At 37.8% G+C, this 23,446-nt stretch overlaps 1 protein-coding gene across 1 annotated transcript; it reads left to right on the top strand.

The window, feature by feature from the left end:
- The first annotated feature begins 272 nt into the window (after positions 1–272).
- cry2 (cryptochrome circadian regulator 2) lies at positions 273–22,728 on the top strand. The gene is made up of 13 exons (XM_028448637.1): positions 273–553; positions 1,965–2,073; positions 5,631–5,773; positions 9,058–9,242; positions 9,416–9,504; positions 10,877–11,017; positions 11,759–11,884; positions 12,879–13,064; positions 14,023–14,174; positions 15,316–15,518; positions 16,119–16,199; positions 18,262–18,779; positions 19,841–22,728. The coding sequence occupies exons 1-12, from the start codon at positions 396–398 to the stop codon at positions 18,771–18,773; spliced, it is 2,085 nt and encodes a 694-aa protein (XP_028304438.1). The 5' UTR covers positions 273–395; the 3' UTR covers positions 18,774–18,779; positions 19,841–22,728.
- The last annotated feature ends 718 nt before the right edge of the window (positions 22,729–23,446 follow it).

Below are 23,446 nucleotides of genomic sequence, written 5' to 3'. Positions count from 1 at the left end.
GTAAATAGTTTTGCTTTATGTAAAAAAAAAAATAGTGTACAATATTTTTTGACGTGAAACGTGATTTCGCTTGGTTAAAACTCATAGGCGTGTCCAGTTTCCACCTGACTCAGCCTCACAGAAACGTGACACGGTTCCTCCCCTTCGGTCGCATCCAGCGCCAAATTCCTCCAATGACAAAGCTCTGCTTTTATAATTCAGCTTGACGCAATACTGTTCAGCCAATCAGCGAGCAAAAACAGGCTGACATAAATCTTTACCACGCCCCTCTGACTAAGGTCTGACAGTGAACTAAAGTTTACGTGTGGCTTTGCACGCTCACGACCCTACTCTTCTTGCTTTTTGCGGAGCCGATACTTTGGATTTTAGACACGACAATGAAATAAGGATCCGACATGGTGGTTAATTCAGTGCACTGGTTTCGCAAAGGTCTGCGGCTGCACGATAATCCTACGCTTCAAGAGGCCCTGAATGGAGCAGACACAGTGCGCTGTGTTTATATCCTAGACCCGTGGTTCGCAGGGGCCGCCAACGTGGGCATCAACCGATGGAGGTACGACATGAAGGACACGCCTCGGCTCATTTTACCATTTTTTCTTGGCACCAGGATGCTTTTTTTGTAACCTACCATTGTTTCTAGTCTTGTAATAAACGCTGCGTTTGTGTAGTTTAGGCTCGGGCCTGTTTGCTGTTTTGCTAGTTTAGCTAGCACGTTAGCATTAGCCGTATACGTACTGATGCGCAATGACTAAAGTAGACAAAATAACACGCAATTTTTAGATTGAGGCTTACATTTCTAAACATGATGACTTCACACAACAAATGTTAGACCTTTTTATGTTTATTTGTGTGGTTTATATGGACCCCTGAAATCAATCTATTTATCTATCTATCTATCTATCTATGTAATTATATTTTGATGATTTTAATATTAGGATTATTACTATTATTATAAATTAAATGATGTATTTATTCCAAATTACCAAGTAAATAAAAAGACATGAAAAACAAGACTCTTACATTTCCTAGAAATCATAAACAATTTAATCATTCACTTGGTAAAAACTAGAAATATTGAAAAAGCCAATGGTTGACATATTAGAAAACGAATAAGATCATGATGAATAACTTCACGACTTTCCCGTTTATATTTCTACGTTTTGCTAAATTACACTTTCAGTCAAAGTACTGCAATCTTAGTTTAGTTTATTAGTTTCACACACACAATAAGGGTATGCATAAAATTTAATAAGAAACATAAAAATGTGTTGAGATAGGCCAAGAATTAATCAGGCTTATACAAGGGACCTCACATTTCTATGAGAAAAAATAAATAAAAATAAACAAATACATCCACTAATGTTCATCCTGATGTAAGAAGAAAATTCACCAATAAACAAACATAACAACATTTTCAACACAGAAATATGAAAACTATACATTAGTTGTCAAAAAGGGGGGGAAAAAAAACTACATTTCATGAATTAAATATCACTACAGTTTCTTTAAAAAAAAATTGTAATGATGACAAGCTCGCAGTTGCATGACTTTTAGCATTCCATATAAATTAATGTGTAAATTTAATTTTAAGACATTAAGACGTATTTGTTGATAAAACCGATATCTGATAGATATCATAAACTGAAAGAATGTTCAGCTGGGAAAAAGAAGGGACACAAGCTTCTGTTGAACTAAAGAAAGTTTCCAATCTTGGAAAGCTCCGACAAAACAAGACCATGTTTTTTTTTTTAGTATTATATATAGCATGTTTTTATGTCTCTGTCAAAGTAAAATTTTTATTCATTTCATTTTAATAACGTTTTATGTATCAGTTGTCTTAATCAATTTTGTATCAGCTTAAATGTATATGTTTTTTGCCCGAAAATCTAAAGTGTCTGACACTGTATTTAAAAAAAAAAAAAAAAAGTTTTAATTAAATTTCTAATGGCTGTTTTTCTGTGCAGGTTTCTGCTTGAGGCACTGGAGGACTTGGACAGCAGTTTGAAGAAACTTAACTCCAGATTGTTTGTCATCAGAGGGCAGCCCACAGATGTGTTTCCTCGCCTCTTTAAGGTCTGTTCTCCTGCATGTTGCTTTTTATTTTGGGACTAGTCTACCTGTCATGAATAGTAACGACCCATGTCTAAACATGGAGGGTATTCCCTGTAGTTTAGAACTAGGAAATGTTTCCTGGTTGCTGTGTTGTGTTGCTGTGTTTCTATTTAAACAACTGTCCCTCTGTATTAAAACATACACAAGCAGAGATATACAAGCAGATGGCAGGTACTGTATCTGTGCCTGCCATCGAATTGCTGCTGTAACAAGATGATGCCAGATTAAGGCTGATTTGTACAGTTTGAAAATAAATTACAGAAGAAAATGTTCTATTGGTTTTGGTATTACACAAGTGTTCCGGTCATCATTAGTTAGTAGTGAACTTTTTGGATTAGCACTGGGGCTGCACAATTAATCAAATTTTTATACTTGATCACAATTTTGGTTGCCATGATTAAATTAACCTGATCGTCTGCAATATTTACATTTAAAATATGGGCTCTGTACTCTGTAATTCTGCATTTATTCAGTTAGCCTTTGGTACATTTTAAATTCTTGGGTTATTATTATTTTTTTTTTTTATTATGTTTTTAGTATAATTGTTATTTAAAGCTTCAATTTGCACTGTAAACTCTACACATATGGTTACTTTAAAAGTTGTGGAATAAAACCACAGATTTTTTTCCTAACATGATAAATAATTGTGATTATCATGCAGCCCTAATTAGCACTCCCTAAAATCCCATTCTTACCATTTGCTCTTGTGCTTTTACCTATTATGCTCAATTTAGTGCTGTTGTATTGCTAACACAAAGAGCTAAGGTTGGAGGTATTATACACATTCCCCACAGTCATGAAATTCCTGGAAAAGTCATGGAATTTGAAAAAAACAATTTTCCAGTCTCGAAAAGTCATGGAATAATTTAACTTTTTGGGAAAAGTTTTGGAAATATAGCCTATTTTAATTTAATGTTTAAGATATATTAAACCCCAAATATGTTGAGCGTTATCTCAAAGTGAAAGTGCTGCATAACAGCAGCACCATTGAGCAGAAATGGTGAGATCTCACAAATTTATGCAAATTCACTTTCCATATAAGTTAGTTTGGATGCTGCTCAGTGGTTGGAACGATGTATCAAACTTTTAGAAATGCACGAAAAATGTGCATTCAATTAGGGCTGGGCGATAAGCCTGATAAATATGATATAAGTGTTTCATATCAGTCAATATCAATAATTATTGACAAGTATTTTCTGTCTTATTAAAAATAAGGACCAGGAGAAGAAAAAGCCGAATGCCAGTAATTTTATTTTAAACATTATTTTTTTTAACAAATGAAAAAGGTCAATAAAACTATAGGGGAAAAAACCTGATATAAAACTGTCAAACAAACACAAAATGTGCAAAGTACTTTGAATTTTTGTAAATTATAAATAACAATAATTTAATAAGAGTGATATATATTTTTTTTTCTAATGGAGTTCAGTGAAATTATTGAATGTACTGTTGCACTTATTTTCTATTGATATTGATCACATCTGTGTTGCATTATATATTCAACATACTGGATGTAGACTAGAACACTGGAATGGTCTGCTCATTTTTACGCTCTAATGGTTTTGAATAGATTTTAGTGGTTCAGAACTAAATCATGGAAATTTGGTAAAGTTTTGGAAAAATTTGAAAAATTCTTGTGAAAAATGTGTGGGAACCCTGATTGTAGCATTATCATAGTCTTACATTGTGCAGCAGGAAAAGGCAGTTTAAGGGTTCAATTATCTAGTCTACAGGTTCTGGAAAGTTTGACCTGAAACACTTTGCCCTAGAATATTAGATTGACGTGATATCAAGTGTGTTCACACACACATCATAAGCACTCTTACAGAGACACTCAGGCTTTTCTTGTGTTCAGTTTCACTTGTCTATAGAGGAAGAGTTATTGCTTACAAGTGAGGATGTTATGATTGAATGCTCAGGCACAGGTACACACACGCATGCGTTACAACACAGACGTCAGTCTGCAACGTTTTATAGTCATATTTTGGATTATTTATTGCTTTTTTTTCCTAGCTTTTGGAGCTTGTGTTTTTTTATGCTTTGGAGAAATTTCAATGACACATAGAAAAAAGCAAAAGTATCAACCTTCATTGTAACCAAGTCTAGCTTGATTACAATGGGCTGCTAGCACGCTTAAACAGAGATGCAAAGTGTCACTTTGTCAGAGATACGATGAATAACTGCGGCTGTTTGTTTGTTCACACAGTGCACGGATCGTAAATTGGACATATAAATGTAGAAGTTTACAGATCCTTTGATCTTGTGTGTAAAATCGTCCCATAATCAAAGCAATGAAAAAAATAATTCTGCAACTTTTTATAGTCACAGAGGATTGTTGGATATAACTTTAAAAAGCAATGAGATGCATGCATCAGGCTCAGTTAGTATATACTAAAAATCATGCTTTAGAAGTGTGCATAGATAAATTTAGTGTCATGCATTAAATAAGCAGTGAAATGTTGTGTAGACGACTGCTGATTGGGCACTTTCACCTAAACTCCACACACTAAGCTTTTGAGTTTGAACAAAATAACTTTGAATGTGTGCTTTTAACATTATTCTCTGAGGTTAGTTTTAATCAAATTACGGTTTTTATGTAGTTAACCTAGTTTAGATAAACCATATCATTTTCCACAGAGACCTGTTCACAATAACACAAAACAATAACAAGTTTGGTGACAGTTAATGCGTAAAAGCATGAGATTATTTATGATATTAATCCATTGGATGATAAACGGACAGCGCTCTGATCAGTTAAACTTTATCACAGCACACACGTTTTTCTATTCAAGTAGACCTATTTATCACACACACTGGGATGAGTGCACATTGTTTCACAGTCTGTAGTATGGTGATGTGGTCAGCCTCACTATAGCGTATGAATGAATGACTTCACAAGTCCGCGCATACGAAGACACAGGCTTCATCAGCTGACTGTAGATCAGTCCATCAGATATAAATCCATATCTTTCCTAAGGATGTCATCGGTAAATGAAAGGATTGCATCGATGTCTAAATATTCTCTCTCCTGTTAGCTGTCAGATCAGATCCACAGAGTGATGTGTTCACACGTCACCTTTTTGTTGGACAACTCACTTTCTAAGAGAACTGATTGGTTAGGAGGCGGGACTTTATCACTTGCTAAGATCCTAGTCAGAGCAAAACCTACTCCCGACCAGGCTAGTCATTCAGCATAAGTTACCATGGTGATTTAGCTCCATAAGACGTTTGTCAGCTTCGTAGTCCAGCACACACTCATTAAATCCTGGAAGTTAGCTCGATCAGATGTAATCTCGCTTCGTAACATATGCCCTTAGTTGCACTTTGCACTTTTACGACAATAACTTTTACTTTTGAGATTAGTTTTGCTATTGCAGGTAACATTGTGTCACAGAATGCAATGCAATTAACTAGATAAAAAATGTAATTATTTGCCCAACACCAGTTTTTATATTATATAGTTTAAATTATATATTACCCTAATTTCTGTTTTTTCTCTCTCTCTCGCTGCACCGCAGGAGTGGAGAGTGACCCGGCTCACCTTTGAGTCCGACCCCGAGCCTTATGGGAAAGAACGCGACGCCGCCATCATCAAGATGGCTCAGGAGTTTGGAGTGGAGACAGTTGTCAGAAACTCACACACCCTCTACAACCTGGACAGGTTTGATAATAATACTCTTTTTGTCCTGCATTATGTTATAACTAGACCTCATCTTGAACAAAGCGTGTTTGTCTGCATTTAGCGGTCGCTGTATTTCCTAAATCATATTAAATTAACTTGAAATTACATGACATTAAAGTCAAAGCATCGTCAGAAACTTTTGCTGAGACCTGCAAAAACAGCAGCTGCGATACAGAGCTGACACGCTACAGCACCATCTTGTGGGTGACAAAGGTTGGTGCAGGTCACATCATGGTGCATGTGCAGCGACCAGCTGGTACCAAAGGGCTTTCTGCTGCTGCAGCCTCTCAGCCAGCCTGTAGTGTTACAGCACTGCCTTACATAAGGACGACAACATCAGCAGCCTGCGTGGAGCCACACGGTGTGAGGGAGCTTAGCTGTGGTGTGTGTATGAGTGAGTGAGTGCGTGTGCTCCGTGTAGACGTGTTCCCGGCTTACCGTGTACATTTGGCCAATCTGAGCCTGCCCAGGATGCAAATCCACCAACCACAGATTGAGTGTCCTCACAGATATAGATGAGTTGTATAAGGTGGAATTGAAGACTATTTCCATGATGACACTGCAAACTCTCTAGAAAATGACTGCAGCTCCCAGGTTGCTGTGGGGATGTCAGTGCAGGCCAGACTCGAGGATCTATCAGTTATTTCACCACCAGGGGCCAGAATATTTTACTGTCTTAGAACCTATGATGTTTTAGGGTGCTTTCACACATACCTCTTAATCAGGTCTTTTTTCAACATGTGAAAGGTCATGTTACGACCCCCTCTAGGATGTGATGTCAAGGCTTGAGGGGCCGCAACATAAATAGGACACCAAACAGAAATCAAAGGTTATCAAAAGTATTTATTAACAAAATTATAAAAGTACCAACAGAACAAACTAAAAGGGACTGGAGACCCTGGCCAAACTGAACAAAAGTAGGGAGGACACTGGGCCAGCCCTATACAGGGCCGTCGTCCCAACGTCCACCCTCTAATCTACAGGAACACGAAAACAGGACTACCAGAAATCTCCAGTCCAAACTAAAATAACAAACTTACAAAGATGTCCAGTGGGGAGCTGAAGAACTCTCCCCATGTCTGCTGCTGGTCAGTTGTTGTGCCTCCCTCTTTCTGGTCCTCTCAACCCTTTATACAGCTCCTCCTCCCTCTCCTACCTGATTACTGATGCGAGCCAGGTGTGTTAGGAGAGAAGAGGAAGGGCAGGCTGAGAGGCCAGGAGGCATGAGCCGTAACAGGTCACTTGAAGTCTGGTGAGGAGCAAACAAGCAAACTCTGGTCCTTTATAACCGTGGTTCCCAAACTTTTTGTGCCCAAAGCACACCAAAGGACAAGTACAAATCTGAAGGCACACCTATTGTGCAAAATAGCCTTTATAACGTGTTATCCCTCATATCATGTACAATATCACGGGCGAACACACAAGAAAGCGATCCATTTCCCTCTCCCTGTTACTCTGTTTTAATGTTGTCCTACAGCCTTAATTCTTGCATGCGCAACCGCGAGAACAGCAAAATATTGGGTTCTCTCTCTCTTTTTTTTTTTTATATGTATAATTGTTTTTTTTTTTGTTTTTTTTTAAAGAATTGTTTTTAGGTATAGAGTTTGCCTCTGTATTATGAATTGAGTGCATACAAAGTAGTAAATTAACATGTAATTATTTTTGTGTAGTTGTATATTGCAATAATAATATATGTGTCAAGTGTCTTTATAACGTCATGGCTTCTCACACTTTAAAAAGGAAGGACTTGACCAGACTCAGGATTTCACTTGTTCTTACTTTTATTCTTTCAAATGACAAGAAAAGTGAAAAGCCTTTGAACACAAAACACAATGCAAATAAGTTCATAAACGTGGAAATTATAGGGCCCTACTAGAGAATTGTGACTTATAGGGTCACCAACATAGCTAATGCAATGGCCATCGTTACTACCGGTGTCTGAGGGTAGCAAGATGGTGACCAACAAGTCTGCCTAGGGCTGCACAATTATGGCTAAAATGATTTTTTTGATCAATATTGTTATCACAATTATTTGTTATATTAAGGACAAATTTGTGTTTTTATTGCACTACTTTTAAACAAACAATATGTTTACAATGCAAAATTAAGCTTTAAAATTAAATTACATTTAAAAAAAATTATCCCAAGAATTGAAAATGTACCAAAGGCTAAATGAATAAATACACTATTACAGAGTACAGAACCTGTATTTTAAATGTAAATATTGCTGACGATCAGGTTAATTTAATCTTGGCAACCAAAATCGTTATCACGATTCAAATTTGATTAATTGTGCAGCCCTAAGTCTGCCAATCAACCAAGTTTTTTCTACTCCTGGCTGCCCTGCAAGGACTTTTAAAGAAAGTTACCTGATTCAACCTCTAGTATTATACCGTGCATGTACTATATGATCTTTTGATCGAGCTTTGTATTTGTATTTCTAATGATATTCAGATTCAGAATACATTATTTGTCCCAAAGGGGCAATTCAGTTTCACTTACATCCCGACCAAGAAACATGAAAGACAATAACATATCACATGGGGGGACAGGTACAGGAGTACTGGAGAGCAGTGCTCCATTCATAGATGAGAAATATGAAACAATGGGTAAGAAGAAGAGGGGAAAAAAAAGGCAAAAACCAAACTTTGTAGAGAGGGGAGTAGTTTGGGATCATGAAAAAACTCTTCAGTAAACATTGCGACAAAAACCAACAAACACAACATTCAATTCAATACAACAGCACGCTAGCACAGGGATTGGGTCTTTAGGATGGGTAGTATGCAGGTCAGCCTCTTGCTGCCTCTGCAGGGAGAGAGGAGGAATTGGGGCCAGAGTGAAGAAACAGGTTATGTATGGGATGTAGGAGTGAAAGTGTTTGTTTGAGAGAGCGTCGATCCAACATTCCATCCATGGAGAGTTTGGAGAGAGAAAAAAACAGACCTTGACAGGCTGTTCATCACGAGGGGGGTGCTGAATGAGATAAGAGAGGTTGTTTTCAGACGGGCTGGCCAAAACATGACTGCCAGTCCTACCGTTTCTGGTCAATTTGATCAATAATCCAATAGTGTGGTCATTTTCTATGAAACAAACTCTCCACTCCTCTTAAAGTTCACCACGGTGGAATCCATCTGAGAGAGTTCAGAGAGTTCGGCTCCTTTTGGCAATGACCGCGGCTTCCAATAATGCTGCAAATGTAATCCGAATGATGATGCTGGATGAGCCCCGTTCATGGCTCCGTTTTTTTGTGTCTCTGCTCACAGGATTATTGAGATGAACAACAACAGCCCTCCTCTAACCTTCAAACGCTTTCAGACCATTGTGAGTAGACTGGAGTTGCCACGACGACCCATGCCTCCCATCACACAGCAACAGATGGACAAGTGTCATACAAAGATCTCCGACAACCACGACCAACTGTACAGTATACCATCACTGGAGGAACTGGGTAAGTGTGAAGGTTTTAGGTTTAGGCCTTTTTACATTTTATTCCTCCATAAATCCTGTAAAATCAATTTACAAACTCTACAGCCATAGGGAAACAGCTGTGTACATTCTAGAGGAAACAAACACTACCTTTTATGCCTGACCACTCTGCTCATTTTGTGAATTTGTGTCCAGGTTTCAGGACAGTGGGTTTACCTCCAGCTGTTTGGCGAGGAGGTGAATCAGAGGCTCTGGACAGACTCAACAAACATCTGGACAAAAAGGTAACGCATCACACATCTTTCTATGTAAATGATTATCATTGATTTGATGTACGGTGGATTATTGCAAGTTTTAAGATGTCTTATGGATAGAATATTTGCCCGGATATCATTGCTGGGTATTGGCATCGACCTCAGCATACAACATGTACCACCCCAATATGACACATAACCCCGTAGAGTATTGCAATTTGATGTCTTGCTACGTGAGTTTGCATGTTTGTGGTGTGTTTTGCAAACTGCATAGTCTGTCAAGCTCAGTTTTGTTCGTCCCTCCTTTCATTTGGAGGCCAAAGGACTTCTAAACATCTGCCTTAAGGTCTGAGAGAGTTTGATGTGTTCATATGTTGTTCTCGCTTGTTATGGGACGTATTCCTTCCTTCCTTTCCTTTGTTTACTTACTTACTTAACCTCTTCAGCCCCACCGGACCCGCCCATGGGGGTTGCTTCAGCTTTTGTGACTCTCATGGGTCTAAATGTTGTAAATAATGAATGTAATCACACATTCTATACTTCTCCGTAACCCTAAGAAACTTGGCTAAAACTGGAGCCAACCCACATTCAGAACAAAAGACCACAGCACGCACACTAGGAAATTATGTTCAAAGAGGGAAAAGTCGACAACTCAGCAAACTCCGCTTATTTCAGTTTTATGTTTCATAAAATAAACACAAAGCTTTATAACATGAGCCTACGTGAAACTACAGGCCGAGCTGAATCTACTGATATACCGGTCGGGTATGTTATGTCCCAAAACGCCACCACAAAATAAGAAATTACACAACGGCAAAAGTCAGCAATGATGACAAAATGTCTTACCTTTGTTGTTTCTCATCAAATGTTGCCTCTATAAAAATGGATGTTTATTTCAAGCCAAATTGCAACACCTAGTGGTCAAACATAAGACTATCTTCCCTGCTGAGAATTGGCTTTATATTTGTTGTAAATTGCAAGGGTTTTTTTAGGTAGACTACAGATTTCTGTATGTAAAACATGATTTATTGTCACTCAGTATCATATATTTCCAAAATCTCACATAATCTGTAACCACTAAGAACCCTACTTCATTCTGAACAAAAATTAGAAATGTAGAATCTTAGATAAACATTTTTTGTTATGGGTATGTGATTTCCATAGAAACGTGGCTGGGGCTTAAGAGGTTAATGCCCCTCTCACATCTACAGGAGCACTAAGTTAAAAAAGGAAAACAGTGGCACTATGTAAAGCAGAGGTCATAATGCATTTGAAATAAATATCACAACATTGAAAACTGAAATGCTATTGAGGGGAATAGGGTATTGCGACACATTGTCATACTGGTATTTTTTCCCAACCCTATATGTTGATGAAAGTTATCTGATGTTCTCTATCACAGGTGTGGGTGGCAAACCTGGAACATCCACGTAGCAACACATGCTCACTGTATGCCAGTCCCACAGGCCTCAGTCCGTACCTACGGTTTGGCTGCCTGTCCTGTCGGATTCTTTACTACAATCTCCGAGAGCTCTACATGAAGGTAGGTGATGCGCTAGTGTTAAACTGACCTGCATGCTTTAATGGTATCATCACAGGGTACTTGTAGCTTAAATATATGTAAGATGAAATATGTTTCATGTATTGGTATACATAAAAAACAAACAAACACTAGAATCAAAGTAGTTTTTGCAAGATTTTATACCTTGAAGTACAATTCATGAGGATTGTGGGTCCAGGTCTGACTTTCAGACTTTTGCCAGAAAAACTGCTTTTACCTACTGATGACGTTATTTGTGATTTTATATTTATTTATTTTTAATAGTCATCACATTCTAAGATAACTATGTGGTTCACAATACCGACATCGCGCTGCAATAATCCATATATTGAAAGAAAATGAATCGCAGCTATTCAATACATTTATTAATATATTTTTTGCAAGAAAAACGTTCATAGTTGTCATGAAAACTACAGCTCTACATATATATTTTTTTTTATTCCACTCCTTCTTCTGAGTATTAAACATCTGCCTGTTTGTCCAAAACCATGACAAATACACCCACTATCCTGTCTTTTTTGTCTCAAGTTTTTCTTGGCTTAATTCCTCTAAAAAAAAAAACAAAAAAAACCCAATTATTTTAAAGGCTGGAAACCTGTCGGTGTGATTTTAGGTGAAGTCCTGAGAAACCTCATCCTGCACTCTTTATTTGTTCTGTCCATAAATCATTGTATCCCTCTGTGCTGATCTAAGGCCAAATGTCATCTTCTCTATGTCCTACAGCTGCGTAAGCGTTCCAATCCTCCTCTGTCCCTGTTTGGTCAGCTTTTATGGAGAGAGTTCTTCTACACGGCTGCCACCAACAACCCCAACTTTGACCGTATGGAAGGAAACCCCATCTGTGTTCAGGTGAGCTACCAACACTTTTCATATCATCTCTTCACCTTCAATAACTCCTGAAATCTTTTAATGCTAATATTACAAACTGAAGATAATGAGGGACATATAACGATACATTTATTTTGATGCATAGTCCTGGGTAGCCAAGTCTGGTCCTGGAGAGCCCCTGTCCTGCATGTTTTAGACACTCACTTTGTCCACCACAGCTAACAGTAAATGGTATCTTGGTATCAGGCTTTCTGTAGAGCTGCATGATGACACCATCATTAGATTCAGGTGTGTTGGAGCAGGGAGACGTCTGAAACAAGAGGACAGGAGCGCTCCAGGACCGAACTTGACCCCCACTGGTATATACTAGGGGTGTACCATCTGAAGAACCTCACGACACTATTTGATGACGATTCAGGGTGCCACGAATCGATTAATCAACAATTATTACGCTATTAATGATTAACACAATTTTCAATGCACAATGCATCTCTTCCCCCATTCACGGTTTCTTGTTTCCTCACTTTGTGGCTATGTCATGCCTTTAAACCAGGTGTATGTGTCAAATCAGTAAAACAGTAATCATATAAAATAACTAAAATATTAGCTTATTTAGCTAATTCAATCTAAACACAGAAAAGCTAGCTTATTCAGTAAAAATTAATACTTCAAGAGCTGCATAAATCCCACAATAAACTAAGCATTTTCTATTTACAATCAAAGCAGCAGTTTTTAAATAAAAGGTGGATTGATAAAAGAACCCAGTGATTATTTATCATGTTATCACCTCCAGGTGTCCGGGCAGCATGCGCGGCTATAACTTTCATTCCACGTGCAGCGGTCGTGTTCCTGTCATTTAGTTAGTATGAAAAATAGATATTTAACATTCATTATTGGTTAGCAAATTGTCACATGTCAAATCGCGATTAATCTAATAATCAATGTATTGGCACAATTCTAGCATATACAGACTCCTAAACTCATGCACTTCTTGAACTAATCCGTTTGTCTCCAGATCCCATGGGACCAGAACCCAGAAGCACTTGCTAAGTGGGCCGAGGGTCGCACAGGCTTCCCCTGGATTGACGCCATTATGACTCAGCTGCGTCAGGAGGGCTGGATTCACCACCTGGCCCGGCACGCCGTGGCCTGCTTCCTCACCAGAGGAGACCTGTGGATCAGCTGGGAGAGTGGCATGAAGGTGGGGGAGGCATATCTGAGCCTGACACTAATGACTCTAATGTCACACTAATGCCATGAAGGGTTGCTTAATAAAACAGCCCACACTGTAAAAAAAAAACACTACCTGTAGAAATGACTCAATTACAGTAAGAAAGGAATTTGTACTCAATCTGTTGGAATAACTTTTACTGAATATTTTCCTATTTAGATTCTCATATATAAATTACCCAAAACATTTGTTAAAATGTACTACATAGTTTTCGTTAAATGTATCCCTTATATTGTGGGTTAAATATGTTAGTCTTCTACAGTTCATTAATTTCCACTTGCCTTTTTTTTTTAACATTGGTGTCGTTTTACTGTACTGTCACCATTTACCTGCCCCCTTTGTTAAGCGTGAAGTGTTGATCGTTTGTACACTGGTCACAATAAGATTCACGCTGACACCACTAAACAGAAAACATGATGCAAGGATGAAACTCAGACACAAAATAACAATATTTTGATGATTAACAAAATGTAAAAGTAATTTGCCTCAATTTTTGTCAATATCCAGTTTGAAATGACAAAACCACAAAGCATGCTGGGAAAACTGCCCACTGAGTATTATGAAACGGTCACTTTCAGATGTACTTAACAGGATTTACTGGAAAACGTAAATTTAACCCAGATTTAGTATTTTTTCTGTATAACTAAGATAGGTGAGTAAACTATAATCCTGTAAGGAAAAATGATATCACTACAAACCAAAATCTATTTTTTTTTTACAGTGCACAATGTCAAATAATGGCCTGCTTCCTACCATTCTATGGTACTATCTTTGGTTTCATTACAAAAGCCATTTGGGGATGTTTTCACTGTTAAAAATACAACTTTGTGTAGAAAAAAGAAAATAAAAGAAAGTCAAGAGCAAGGAGACAGAGGAGAGGGAGCATATTACTGCTATAGTCTCCTAAAGGGTTACATTTGTGACACAGGTCTTTGAGGAGCTGCTCCTCGATGCTGATTGGAGCGTAAATGCTGGAAGCTGGATGTGGTTGTCCTGCAGCGCTTTTTTCCAGCAGTTCTTCCACTGCTACTGTCCGGTGGGCTTCGGAAGGAGAACTGACCCCACAGGAGACTACATCAGGTAACGCATACCACTAACACCGGTACAAACAGTCTGCAGCATTTATAGCTGTGAGGAGACATTTCAGCACATCCCTTTGTAGGAAACCTTCAGAAAAATATTGTACACCTCCTCAAAGTTTATTAAAGGTGTAGTATTGTGAAAAATTGACTTCATATTTGCTTTTGCTACAGTGATATACATTCCTTTAACTTCATTCAGAGGACCAAAGTTGAAAAAGTTTTGTTTCCTCCCTCTTTTGTTACTTTACATTTAGTAAAAAGTCAGTTCCAAATGGGCGAGTTGGATTTTTCTTGCCTTATTACTCATAAGACGGAAACTCCTCCTCCTGACAATCCTGGCTCGTCCTACCCTACATAAGAATGTGAGCTCCCTGCTCAACATCCCACAGTGATGGCCCAGGGAGATTCGAACCGTGACCCTTCGATTACATGCCCGCTCCATTAACCACTAGGCCACCACTGCCCTTTATCCACAGTTAATATATTTACGTTCAGTATATAGATTATCCAGTATGTAGGTAATCCAAAGCACAGCGTGAGTGCTCACAATCAGTTACATTTTTAGTAGCCATTATATCGCCTTGTCTTGCCTTTGACATGATGTGACGTGTTTGTGACCCAATGCTACGCAGTGCTAGAACAAAATAAATGATTATCACCTTGCTGTGGTGCTGTTGCCTCACACACCCTGAAGCAGCGTTTTTTTGGAGTCACAATAGCCGTTTAAATATCCATGTGTTTTACTGTAATGTGCAGTGTGTGGATAGAAAAAAAACTCCCATACACCAAACGCAGACACAGTATAATATTAGTGCAAGCCACACCCTCTCCAAGAGCGAAGCGTAGTCTGCATTTACAGACACGCCTACTCATGAATATGCATGAAGGCCCAAATACATACTGTTTTTAGGAGTGGTCTGAAAGTGGCTTTTCAGAGGACTAAATCTTCAGAAAACAGGCGAGTTTTGGGAAATAAACCTCAAATACTATGTTGTTGGGGTTCCTAGAACAAAAGGAGATGGGTGAAAAATAGCATAATACTGGACCTTTAAAGTCTTAAACTGATCTGTGTAAAGGGCTTGAACTCATTTTGGTTCCTGGGGCAACATTCAGTTGATAGGTGTTACTGTCTCCTGCAGACGTTACATCCCCATCCTAAAGGATTACCCCAACCGCTACATTTATGAGCCGTGGAATGCCCCCGAGGCGATCCAGAAGGCAGCCAACTGTGTGGTGGGCGTCCATTACCCCAAACCAATGATCAACCATGCTGAGGGAAGCCGGCTCAACATCGAGAGGATGAAGCAGGTTTACCAGCAGCTGTCGCACTACAGAGGACTCAGTAAGTTACTGTTATTGTCGTGTTGTCCTTTTGTGTATATTTATTGGTGTCTTTGCTGTTTTATCTGTTTTTGTAGTCCATTGTGTTATTTGTGGGATGTAGATGTGACGTGATGTTGTCAAATCATTCTGTGATTTTACACAGCAGGAAAACTCTATGACTTTCTGTGGCTGCTGAAATATATAATGTAAATATGTAATAAAATAACATTAGTTAAGATAAATATTATTGTCCTAAATAAATAATCCAATTAGAAAAAGCCTTATTAAACAACATGTAGTAAACTGGCACAGCTAAGTTTGCCTTAACCCGCTCCTCCAGCCTCTTATAATCATTATCTGCTTTACTTATAAGCTGCTGCTTTACTTCAGTTCTTCTCAGCATCAAAATAGACATGCACGAGACATTAAAGTAAAGATTAGACCAATGGCACAGTGGCTCCACTCCACTCACACCTGAAATTTATTATTATTATTATTATTAGAACAATGTATTTATAACCTCAATCAATCATTTCAAAGTCTGTGTTGAAGTCCTGGTTGCTAAAAGCTGTGACACATGACAACATGGACAACCTTTTATTTGTTTGTTGTCCTTTAGGCCTGCTGGCATCAGTACCCACAATCCAGGAGGAGGCGGAGCCACCAATGACCGATGAGTCCCAGACGAGCAGTGGAGCTGGTAGGACACGTCACCATGTGCATCCTTGTATGCCACTGTGTTTGTGTTGTATTTACAGTAATGTCAGTTTATCTTTGCCTGAAACTCATCAACTAATGGTCCTCTTTTATCAACCGTTCGTACGTTTAGATCTGAGTGTATTACGTGTGTTTGACCAAATTCATACAAGCTCCAGTATTTTTCAATTGACGTGATCGTACGCTACGATCAGATCTCACGTCAGATCTGACCTCGTGTACGCAAACCTGAGTGAGTGGATTTGTGCTGCATTCAGCAAAATCTCAGTGTGAAATTAGAGTTTTAAACAAGCCTCAGTTGTCATTTATACAGAAGAGGATAAGGGCCACTGGGAAAAAATAAAACAGAGATACTGGAAAAAAAAGAGCCGCCAGTAGTGAAAGGAAAAACATTTTTTTTTTTTAAATTTTTGGTCTTGATTATTTTTGTCATTTTATTAGTATTTTTTTTTTTTGTCTTAAATTATTTTTTTTTGATCTTAGCTTTTTTTTCCCCAGTCCTGCTGCACCTGTGTTTTGTGTGGGAGGAGCTTGCATCCGTCCCGAAATCGTTACAGATGAAAACAGGAGTTGAAAAAAAGTTAAATTAAAAGAATAATAATAATTAAACAATAAAAAAAAAAATCAAGACTAAAAGAAAATAAATTAAGATTTAAAAAATGTATTAAGATTACATTTGTGATTTTTTTTTTTGTTTTTTGTTTTTTTTTTCCTTCCACTACTGGCTCTGTTTTTCTTTTTTTGTTTTTTGTTTTACAGTAGCCCTAATCCTCTTCCGTACATTTAAGTATGGCTGTGGATGAATGAAAGTTAATTAATTTAAACCATCATTAGACATTGGTTAAGTTAGTGATTGAGAATTTAACTCGAACCTCAACCAGAGTCAGTTCCTACACGGAAACACTGTTCACTTCCTGCGTTATTTTCTTCCACAGAGCGTTTAAAACAAGCTCCTTAAAGCTGATATCCGGAGTTTCTGAGAAATCTGTTCCATTCTTTTGAAATGCAAAAAAATACCTAACTAGTTTTTTACTGTGGTCTATTGCCGGTGGTCATTCATATACATTAATGTATATAAGTCCCTCCTTTGTCCTATAGACCTCATACAAATTGAAACGATCGCTGTTTGCGCCCAGCCAATAAGCTTCAACTTCCTGTTTTTGAGACTGTCAATCAAAGTGAATGTAGAACTGTGCACGGAAACAAGGTCGCGCGTCACAACAGCAAACAGTTACCGTATTTTTCGGACTATAAGGCGCACTTAAAATTCTTTAATTTTCTCAAAAATCGACAGTGCGCCTTATAATCAGGTGCGCCTTATGTATGAAATTAATATGTCAAAATGTTTTAGTACAACTTTGGTAAACTATGAAGCCGCAACATACTGAACTGAAAAAGTGGGTGTAATGTTCTGTATTTTATGTGTTAAACCTGAACGATGTTGAGTTATTGTAAATGAGTTGAATAAAGTTTGACTTATCTGACTGTTTTGTTTCGCTTAATGAGCCTTAATAATATTAATAATAATAATAACAACAACAAACCGGTGCGCCTTATAGTCCGGTGCGCCTTATAGTCCGAAAAATACGGTAAATATGATTTTGGCTCTTACCTCACCCATAGACCTATATCAATGTTTCTCAGAAACTCCGGATATCAGCTTTAAATTCCAGTTTTTGCACCACCAAAAAGCACATCTTTGTCTTTCTTCACCTTAGCTGTGAAGATGATGATTTTCATCTTGGAAACGTTTATTTCTGTGCCAATGTTTGTTTGACCTCAGTGGGCGGGGCCTCCGAAGCAGGAATATTTGATTGTTGATTACGATCAAATTCAGCTGCCGCATTTATCAACACCCGATCATTGGTATGCTGGGATTGATCAGATATGAATATTTCATGAATCACACGTTGGTCCATGTCGTACGACACAATGTGAACTCAGATTTACAACTGTTTTTTAAATAAGGGCCAAAGGTTGTCAATTGTTGAACTTCCTAATCACAATGTGGAGATGTTTCTCATACATTGCTGATGTTTCCACAGAGTCTCCTACCAGAGACTCCGCTGACTGCGAGGTTGCCGGCTGCTCCACGGCTCCTGATTCCTCCACCGCAAGTCCCGCCTTCACCGTGGCTTTAAAACAAGTTCAAGAAGACGCATCAACCGCTGCCTCACCCCCCCACAATCGACCGTGCACCTCAGCAGTCCCTCCTCACCCTATTCCTTCCATGGCCGACAGCAGCCCGTGGTCCATCTCCAAACCCTCCTCCCCGTCATCCTCCTGTCCCCCTTCGTTTCCGTCCCCGAGTGCGTCTTGCGCCGCTCCCACCCACACCATCTCCTTCTCCGCCTCATCCTGTCTGGGGCCGTGGAGAAAAGGACTTTCTCGTAAGGCGCGTCGTGGACAGAGACAGAGAGGAGGACGACCAAGCTGCAGCCCAGCAGCTTGTGAGGGAGAGAGGGAGGAGGTGGGAGGAGAGGAGAGAATGGAGGAAGGCGTGGAGCAGGAGGACGATAGGATGGAGCTGGAGGAAAAAACAGGAGAACCACAGTGATCCAAGGTGATAAATACAGTCTCTGCATACAGTATGTAAAGTCCTCTGATCAGACCAACACGTGCACAATAGTGAGTAGTATGAATGCTGCACACAGATTTTTATCATACGTGATGTAAAGAAAACCTTTGTTTTAAAGCTTATTTTGCAAATAACTGTTTTAGAAGTTGCTGCTTTAGCTAGTGTTTCCTAAGAACTGTGTGCTTCAACCCAGACCTGTCCCAAAACAAGCCATGCTCCAGAACTCACTCACACGTGCTGTCCCTTATGAGAGAAAAAAAAGCTAAAAATGGTAAAACACGTTGATAAATTGTGCAGCTGGATTTTTAATAAAAATCCCTGTTGTTTAAAGGGTACCTTTAGTGAAAAAGTATATAACAAAAAATGGGTTTAATGTATTACCAATAAACAATGTGTACCTTTTTATTAAAAAGCAGTAACAATTAAAAGGGTTTTTTAGAAAGATTTTTTTACCGTCGGGCATCAACTATTTAGAGTCGCCATTTTGCACAGGATGTGATGCACTTTCGTTGATTTCTGTTAGCTGTTGCTAGGTAACAGTGTTCCATTGGTCTACAGTTTCTGAACAATGGTGGAGTGTAAAGCTAATGGTTGTTATAACAACGAGAAAACCCCCACAAAAACATTTCCTTTGCGTCTCTAAGCTCAATAACGACACAAAGTCAGAGTTATCCAGACATTGGCTTCATAATATTGGAACGGGATACACACTTAAAAACTTCACTTCCTACAATGTAAACAGACCTGTTGGGCCTCTACCTCCCACAATGCAGCATTTATTTAAAGCGATAGGCTGGGCCGATGAATGCAAGTGCGTCATATCCTGTCCAAAATGTCGACTCTTCTTAGTTGATTCCCGACAGTATAAAATTGTTCTAAAAAGCCCTTTTAATGTGTTTTTTGTTTTTGTTTTTTTTATTAAAAAAACACATATTTGTGTTTATTGGTAATACACTAAACACATTTTTTGTTGTATACATTTTCACTCCAGGTACCTTTTATTAAATCTACTGTTGTTTGAAGATGTTTCCTGTTCTTTCTTTCAGGAAGACTTTGAAACGATCCTCCTTTCAGGACACGTAAAGACGCACGTGGATCCCTCCTGTGAACTCATGGACAGCGTCAAGACACAGACAACATGCATCCATCTGGACGGGGAAGCAGCCTATAAGCAATTTACTCTCATTTACATTGCATGTAGAATAAAACCCTTTAAGCACTTTAACCGGATTCTCTGCAGACCACTGTAAAAATAGTCCTCTGATACTGGAGTTTCAAATGTTCCAAAAGATAAAGCCATTTTCTAAGTGTTGAGTCTGCTTCCTCCACCCAAACCAGTCCAAATGTTAAGACACTCGCACTGTTGCGATGAAGCCAAAATATTAAAGCAGTTCCTGCAGATACTTCTTCACCTTCAGTTAGTGACGAGACCAAAATATTTAACACAACCCACAGGTGCCAATTTACCAGTTATTAGACGCTGTAGTTTATCCATCATATTACAATTAAATTGGGCATTTTAACCTCTTCATCACATACAGCCTGTTTGTGATGTTTGTCCACTAAAACTCATTCATACCCCCTTCAAACGCAGAGGTTCTCAACTGGTGGGTCGGGCCTGTTTTTATTTGTACGTAGGCATGTGGAATTACAGAAAAAAATAACTCCTGCATGTTTTCGATGGATCTTTGTTCCAACACACCTGAATCTATTGATGATGTCATCATGCAGCTTTGCAGAAAGCCTGATGATGAGCTACCCTTTATCATTTAAAACGTGTCAAACTCAAGGCCCGGGGACCAAATCCGGCCCTTTGTAGAATCCAATTCGGCCCAAACAAAAAAACACGAATCATTGTGTGAATGAAACTCACAATTTTGCCGGTACTTATATCACACCCTCAAATTATTTCATATTTTCCTTAAATAAACAGAAATTGGTCCAAAAAATGATGAAATTTAAAATGAAGATCCTGTTGGCACTGATATGTATTACTTATTAATTGGATATTGTCAATTTCTTACATATTTTGTATTTTATGTACACGTAGAAGTGCAAACTAAAGCAGAAAAATGTTGAACTTAAATTTGTGGCCCACTTAAGATCAAATTGCTCCATATATGGCCCCTGAACTAAAAGGAGTTTGACAGTCCTGATCTAAAACATGCAGGACAGAGGCTCTCCAGGATCAGAGACATCAATTCAGCACTGAAATTTCCTTCGAGAGTTTTTTTTTTTTTTTTTTAGTTTAGTTTTTCTTTTAATTCTAATATTTTATTCATTGGTTTTAGTTTCTTGACAGTTTGGGTAACGGCCTATTTTTAGGGTTGATGGTGGAGCCTGAAGAGAACCACTGCTCTAATACAATGACCTGAATTTCCCTGTTTCACAAAAGTCAAGTTTCCATGCGATCCGACATGATTTCAGACACCACGATACCAACCTTAAACATAAAAGCAATATACTTTTTTTTAAAAACCAAAAAGAAAAAAACACAAAAGCTTTACAGTAATTTGGACAAATAAACTGCAAATGTCCTCGTCCTCCCCCCCCCAAAAAAAATAAATAAAATGTTGTGAATTTGTAAAATTGGCAAAAATGTGGCTCCTGTGTTAAGTTTCCTTCAATAATGTGTTTTTCAGGAGGAGCTTTTTGATTATTTGCTTGTTTTCCTGACAGCTCGATGTGTTAATATGTAAAAGTCTGATGTGAATGTATTAAGAAAGTTAATATTTTTGCTAGCAGCAGTTTCTTTAGGGGAAAGTAACGTTTTTAAAATGCCTTAACTTTCCATCTGTGGTTGAGTTGTACATTATATACTTTGAAGTACTACACAAATGTCATTAATGGATGGTTTCATGGGATTGAAAACAAATGTTGCTCTAAATCTTGCACACTGACTCTTAGAAGAGGAAAACTACCGATCGCTGATGAATTGCTCATGAAGTGTTTTTGCCATTTTTCTAAGTGGCATATAAACCCCCACTGCTTGTGTAACATTAATGTAGAGAAGTAAACCCCAGCGTGTTATTGTTCCCATCTATTTATCAGAATTTGTTTCTAAAGATCATGTCCAGCGTCTCTGTGTGAATGAAGGTCAGATCATTGGGGAGTTCACAAAGACGTGCCTTTAGTTTGCATAATAGGTGACCTCAACCTTAATTTGACTATACTGATAGTAATAAATAAGTATTTATTAAAAGATAATTCTGAATTGAGACAGACTTTGGAACAAAAACAGTTATTTAAATTAGTTTTTAATATAATATGTATAAAGCAAGGTGAATTTATTTGTATAGCGCATTTTTTTCACAGGATAATTGTCGTGTTTAGTATCAAATACAACAGTCATCTCATAGGGCTAATAAACAAAGAATTTATTATTTGGCCTTTACTGGAAGTAATGGGCTCAAACCCAAGTGTCCATACGCTTTATTTCCTTAAGAAAAAAGATCAATTTGTTTCTTTTTAAATAATTATTACTCTCTTTGTTTTTTCTTTTTTTCTTTTCCTCTCCCCCCCCCCCCTTTTTTTCTCTCTTTTCTTTTCCTTTTTTTCTTTTTCTTTTTTTGTTTCAAGTCTGAATTATGATAAAAACCATCATCGAAGCTCATCAATTTAATGAAAGGCCTAAAAGATTTTTTAACTAAGTGTAAACATTGTTTTCTTTTGTCAAACTAACATTATGGGGGGAAAATAAAGAAATAAACAAACACACTCATGGTCTTTGAGTTAGGAAAGCCAAAGCAGGCATTGGACTTTGTGAAGCCCCCTCTGTGGACAACTGGGAAGTTATTATCTGAAAGTAAACCAATGGGCTCTCAGCAGGGCCCAAGATCAATCTGATGGCACGGGGTTCATGGATATTTATTTGTTTTGTACAAAAAAAAAGAGTTTATTTTAAATAAAACTGCAGAAACAATTGTTACCAAAACCTTTTGAATGTGCTTTTATTTTCTTCATAGAAGTTTACATCACTAAATCAGAATGTATTAAACACGACATAGTTGACATTTATGAGAAAGCGACGTTAAGGTTCAACAACAACCTGTGGCACTGTAACAGAACTGGACTTAAACAAGGGGTGGCCAGAGAGGGGGCGGGGCTTAATCACATGATGTATAAACCAATATTGACTTTGTGTTTTACAACCTTTTTGGGTATTTAGTTGATTTAAAGTCCCTTCAAGTACAAATAGGTCTTGGCTTTTCACACAGCACAGTAAAATCATAATGTCCTTTATAAATGATTAATAAATAAATAAATGCATATTTGATTAATATTCTACAAAGCAAGAGGAGGAACCTTATTTTTGAGAACAAAAGTACATTTATAAAAACTAATTTCATCAATAAATCATCAGAATCAGAAAAACAGTATTGGTCCCAGGGTGAAATTATACATTCTGTCAGAGGCTCAAGAAATATTACAGATGAAAAGAAGAAATATTAAAAGAAAGAAAAGAAAAAGAAAACATACATAAGACAATTAATTAAATTAGGAATAAAACATATTCCAATAAAATATAATACAGATAAATACATGTACAGTCTTGACTATTGTATTTGTATATTTACACATTTATATGTGCACTATATCGATTAAACATTATGTTTTTAAAGGGAACCTGGATATGAAGATTAGTATTTTAT

Source organism: Gouania willdenowi, chromosome 6 (assembly GCF_900634775.1).
Source record: "Gouania willdenowi chromosome 6, fGouWil2.1, whole genome shotgun sequence".
NCBI classification, from domain to species: domain Eukaryota; kingdom Metazoa; phylum Chordata; class Actinopteri; order Blenniiformes; family Gobiesocidae; genus Gouania; species Gouania willdenowi.
Note: the sequence above shows the minus strand (reverse complement) of the source record. Positions and strands in the feature narration are given on the sequence as shown.

Bases quoted from the DNA above. Each gene is read 5' to 3' on its own strand.
- cry2 (XM_028448637.1), top strand. From the start codon at position 396: ATGGTGGTTAATTCAGTGCACTGGTTTCGCAAAGGTCTGCGGCTGCAC. The intron at 5,774-9,057 runs GTTTGATAATAA...CTCTGCTCACAG, and splicing joins ACCCTCTACAACCTGGACAG to GATTATTGAGATGAACAACA. The intron at 11,885-12,878 runs GTGAGCTACCAA...GTTTGTCTCCAG, and splicing joins GAAACCCCATCTGTGTTCAG to ATCCCATGGGACCAGAACCC.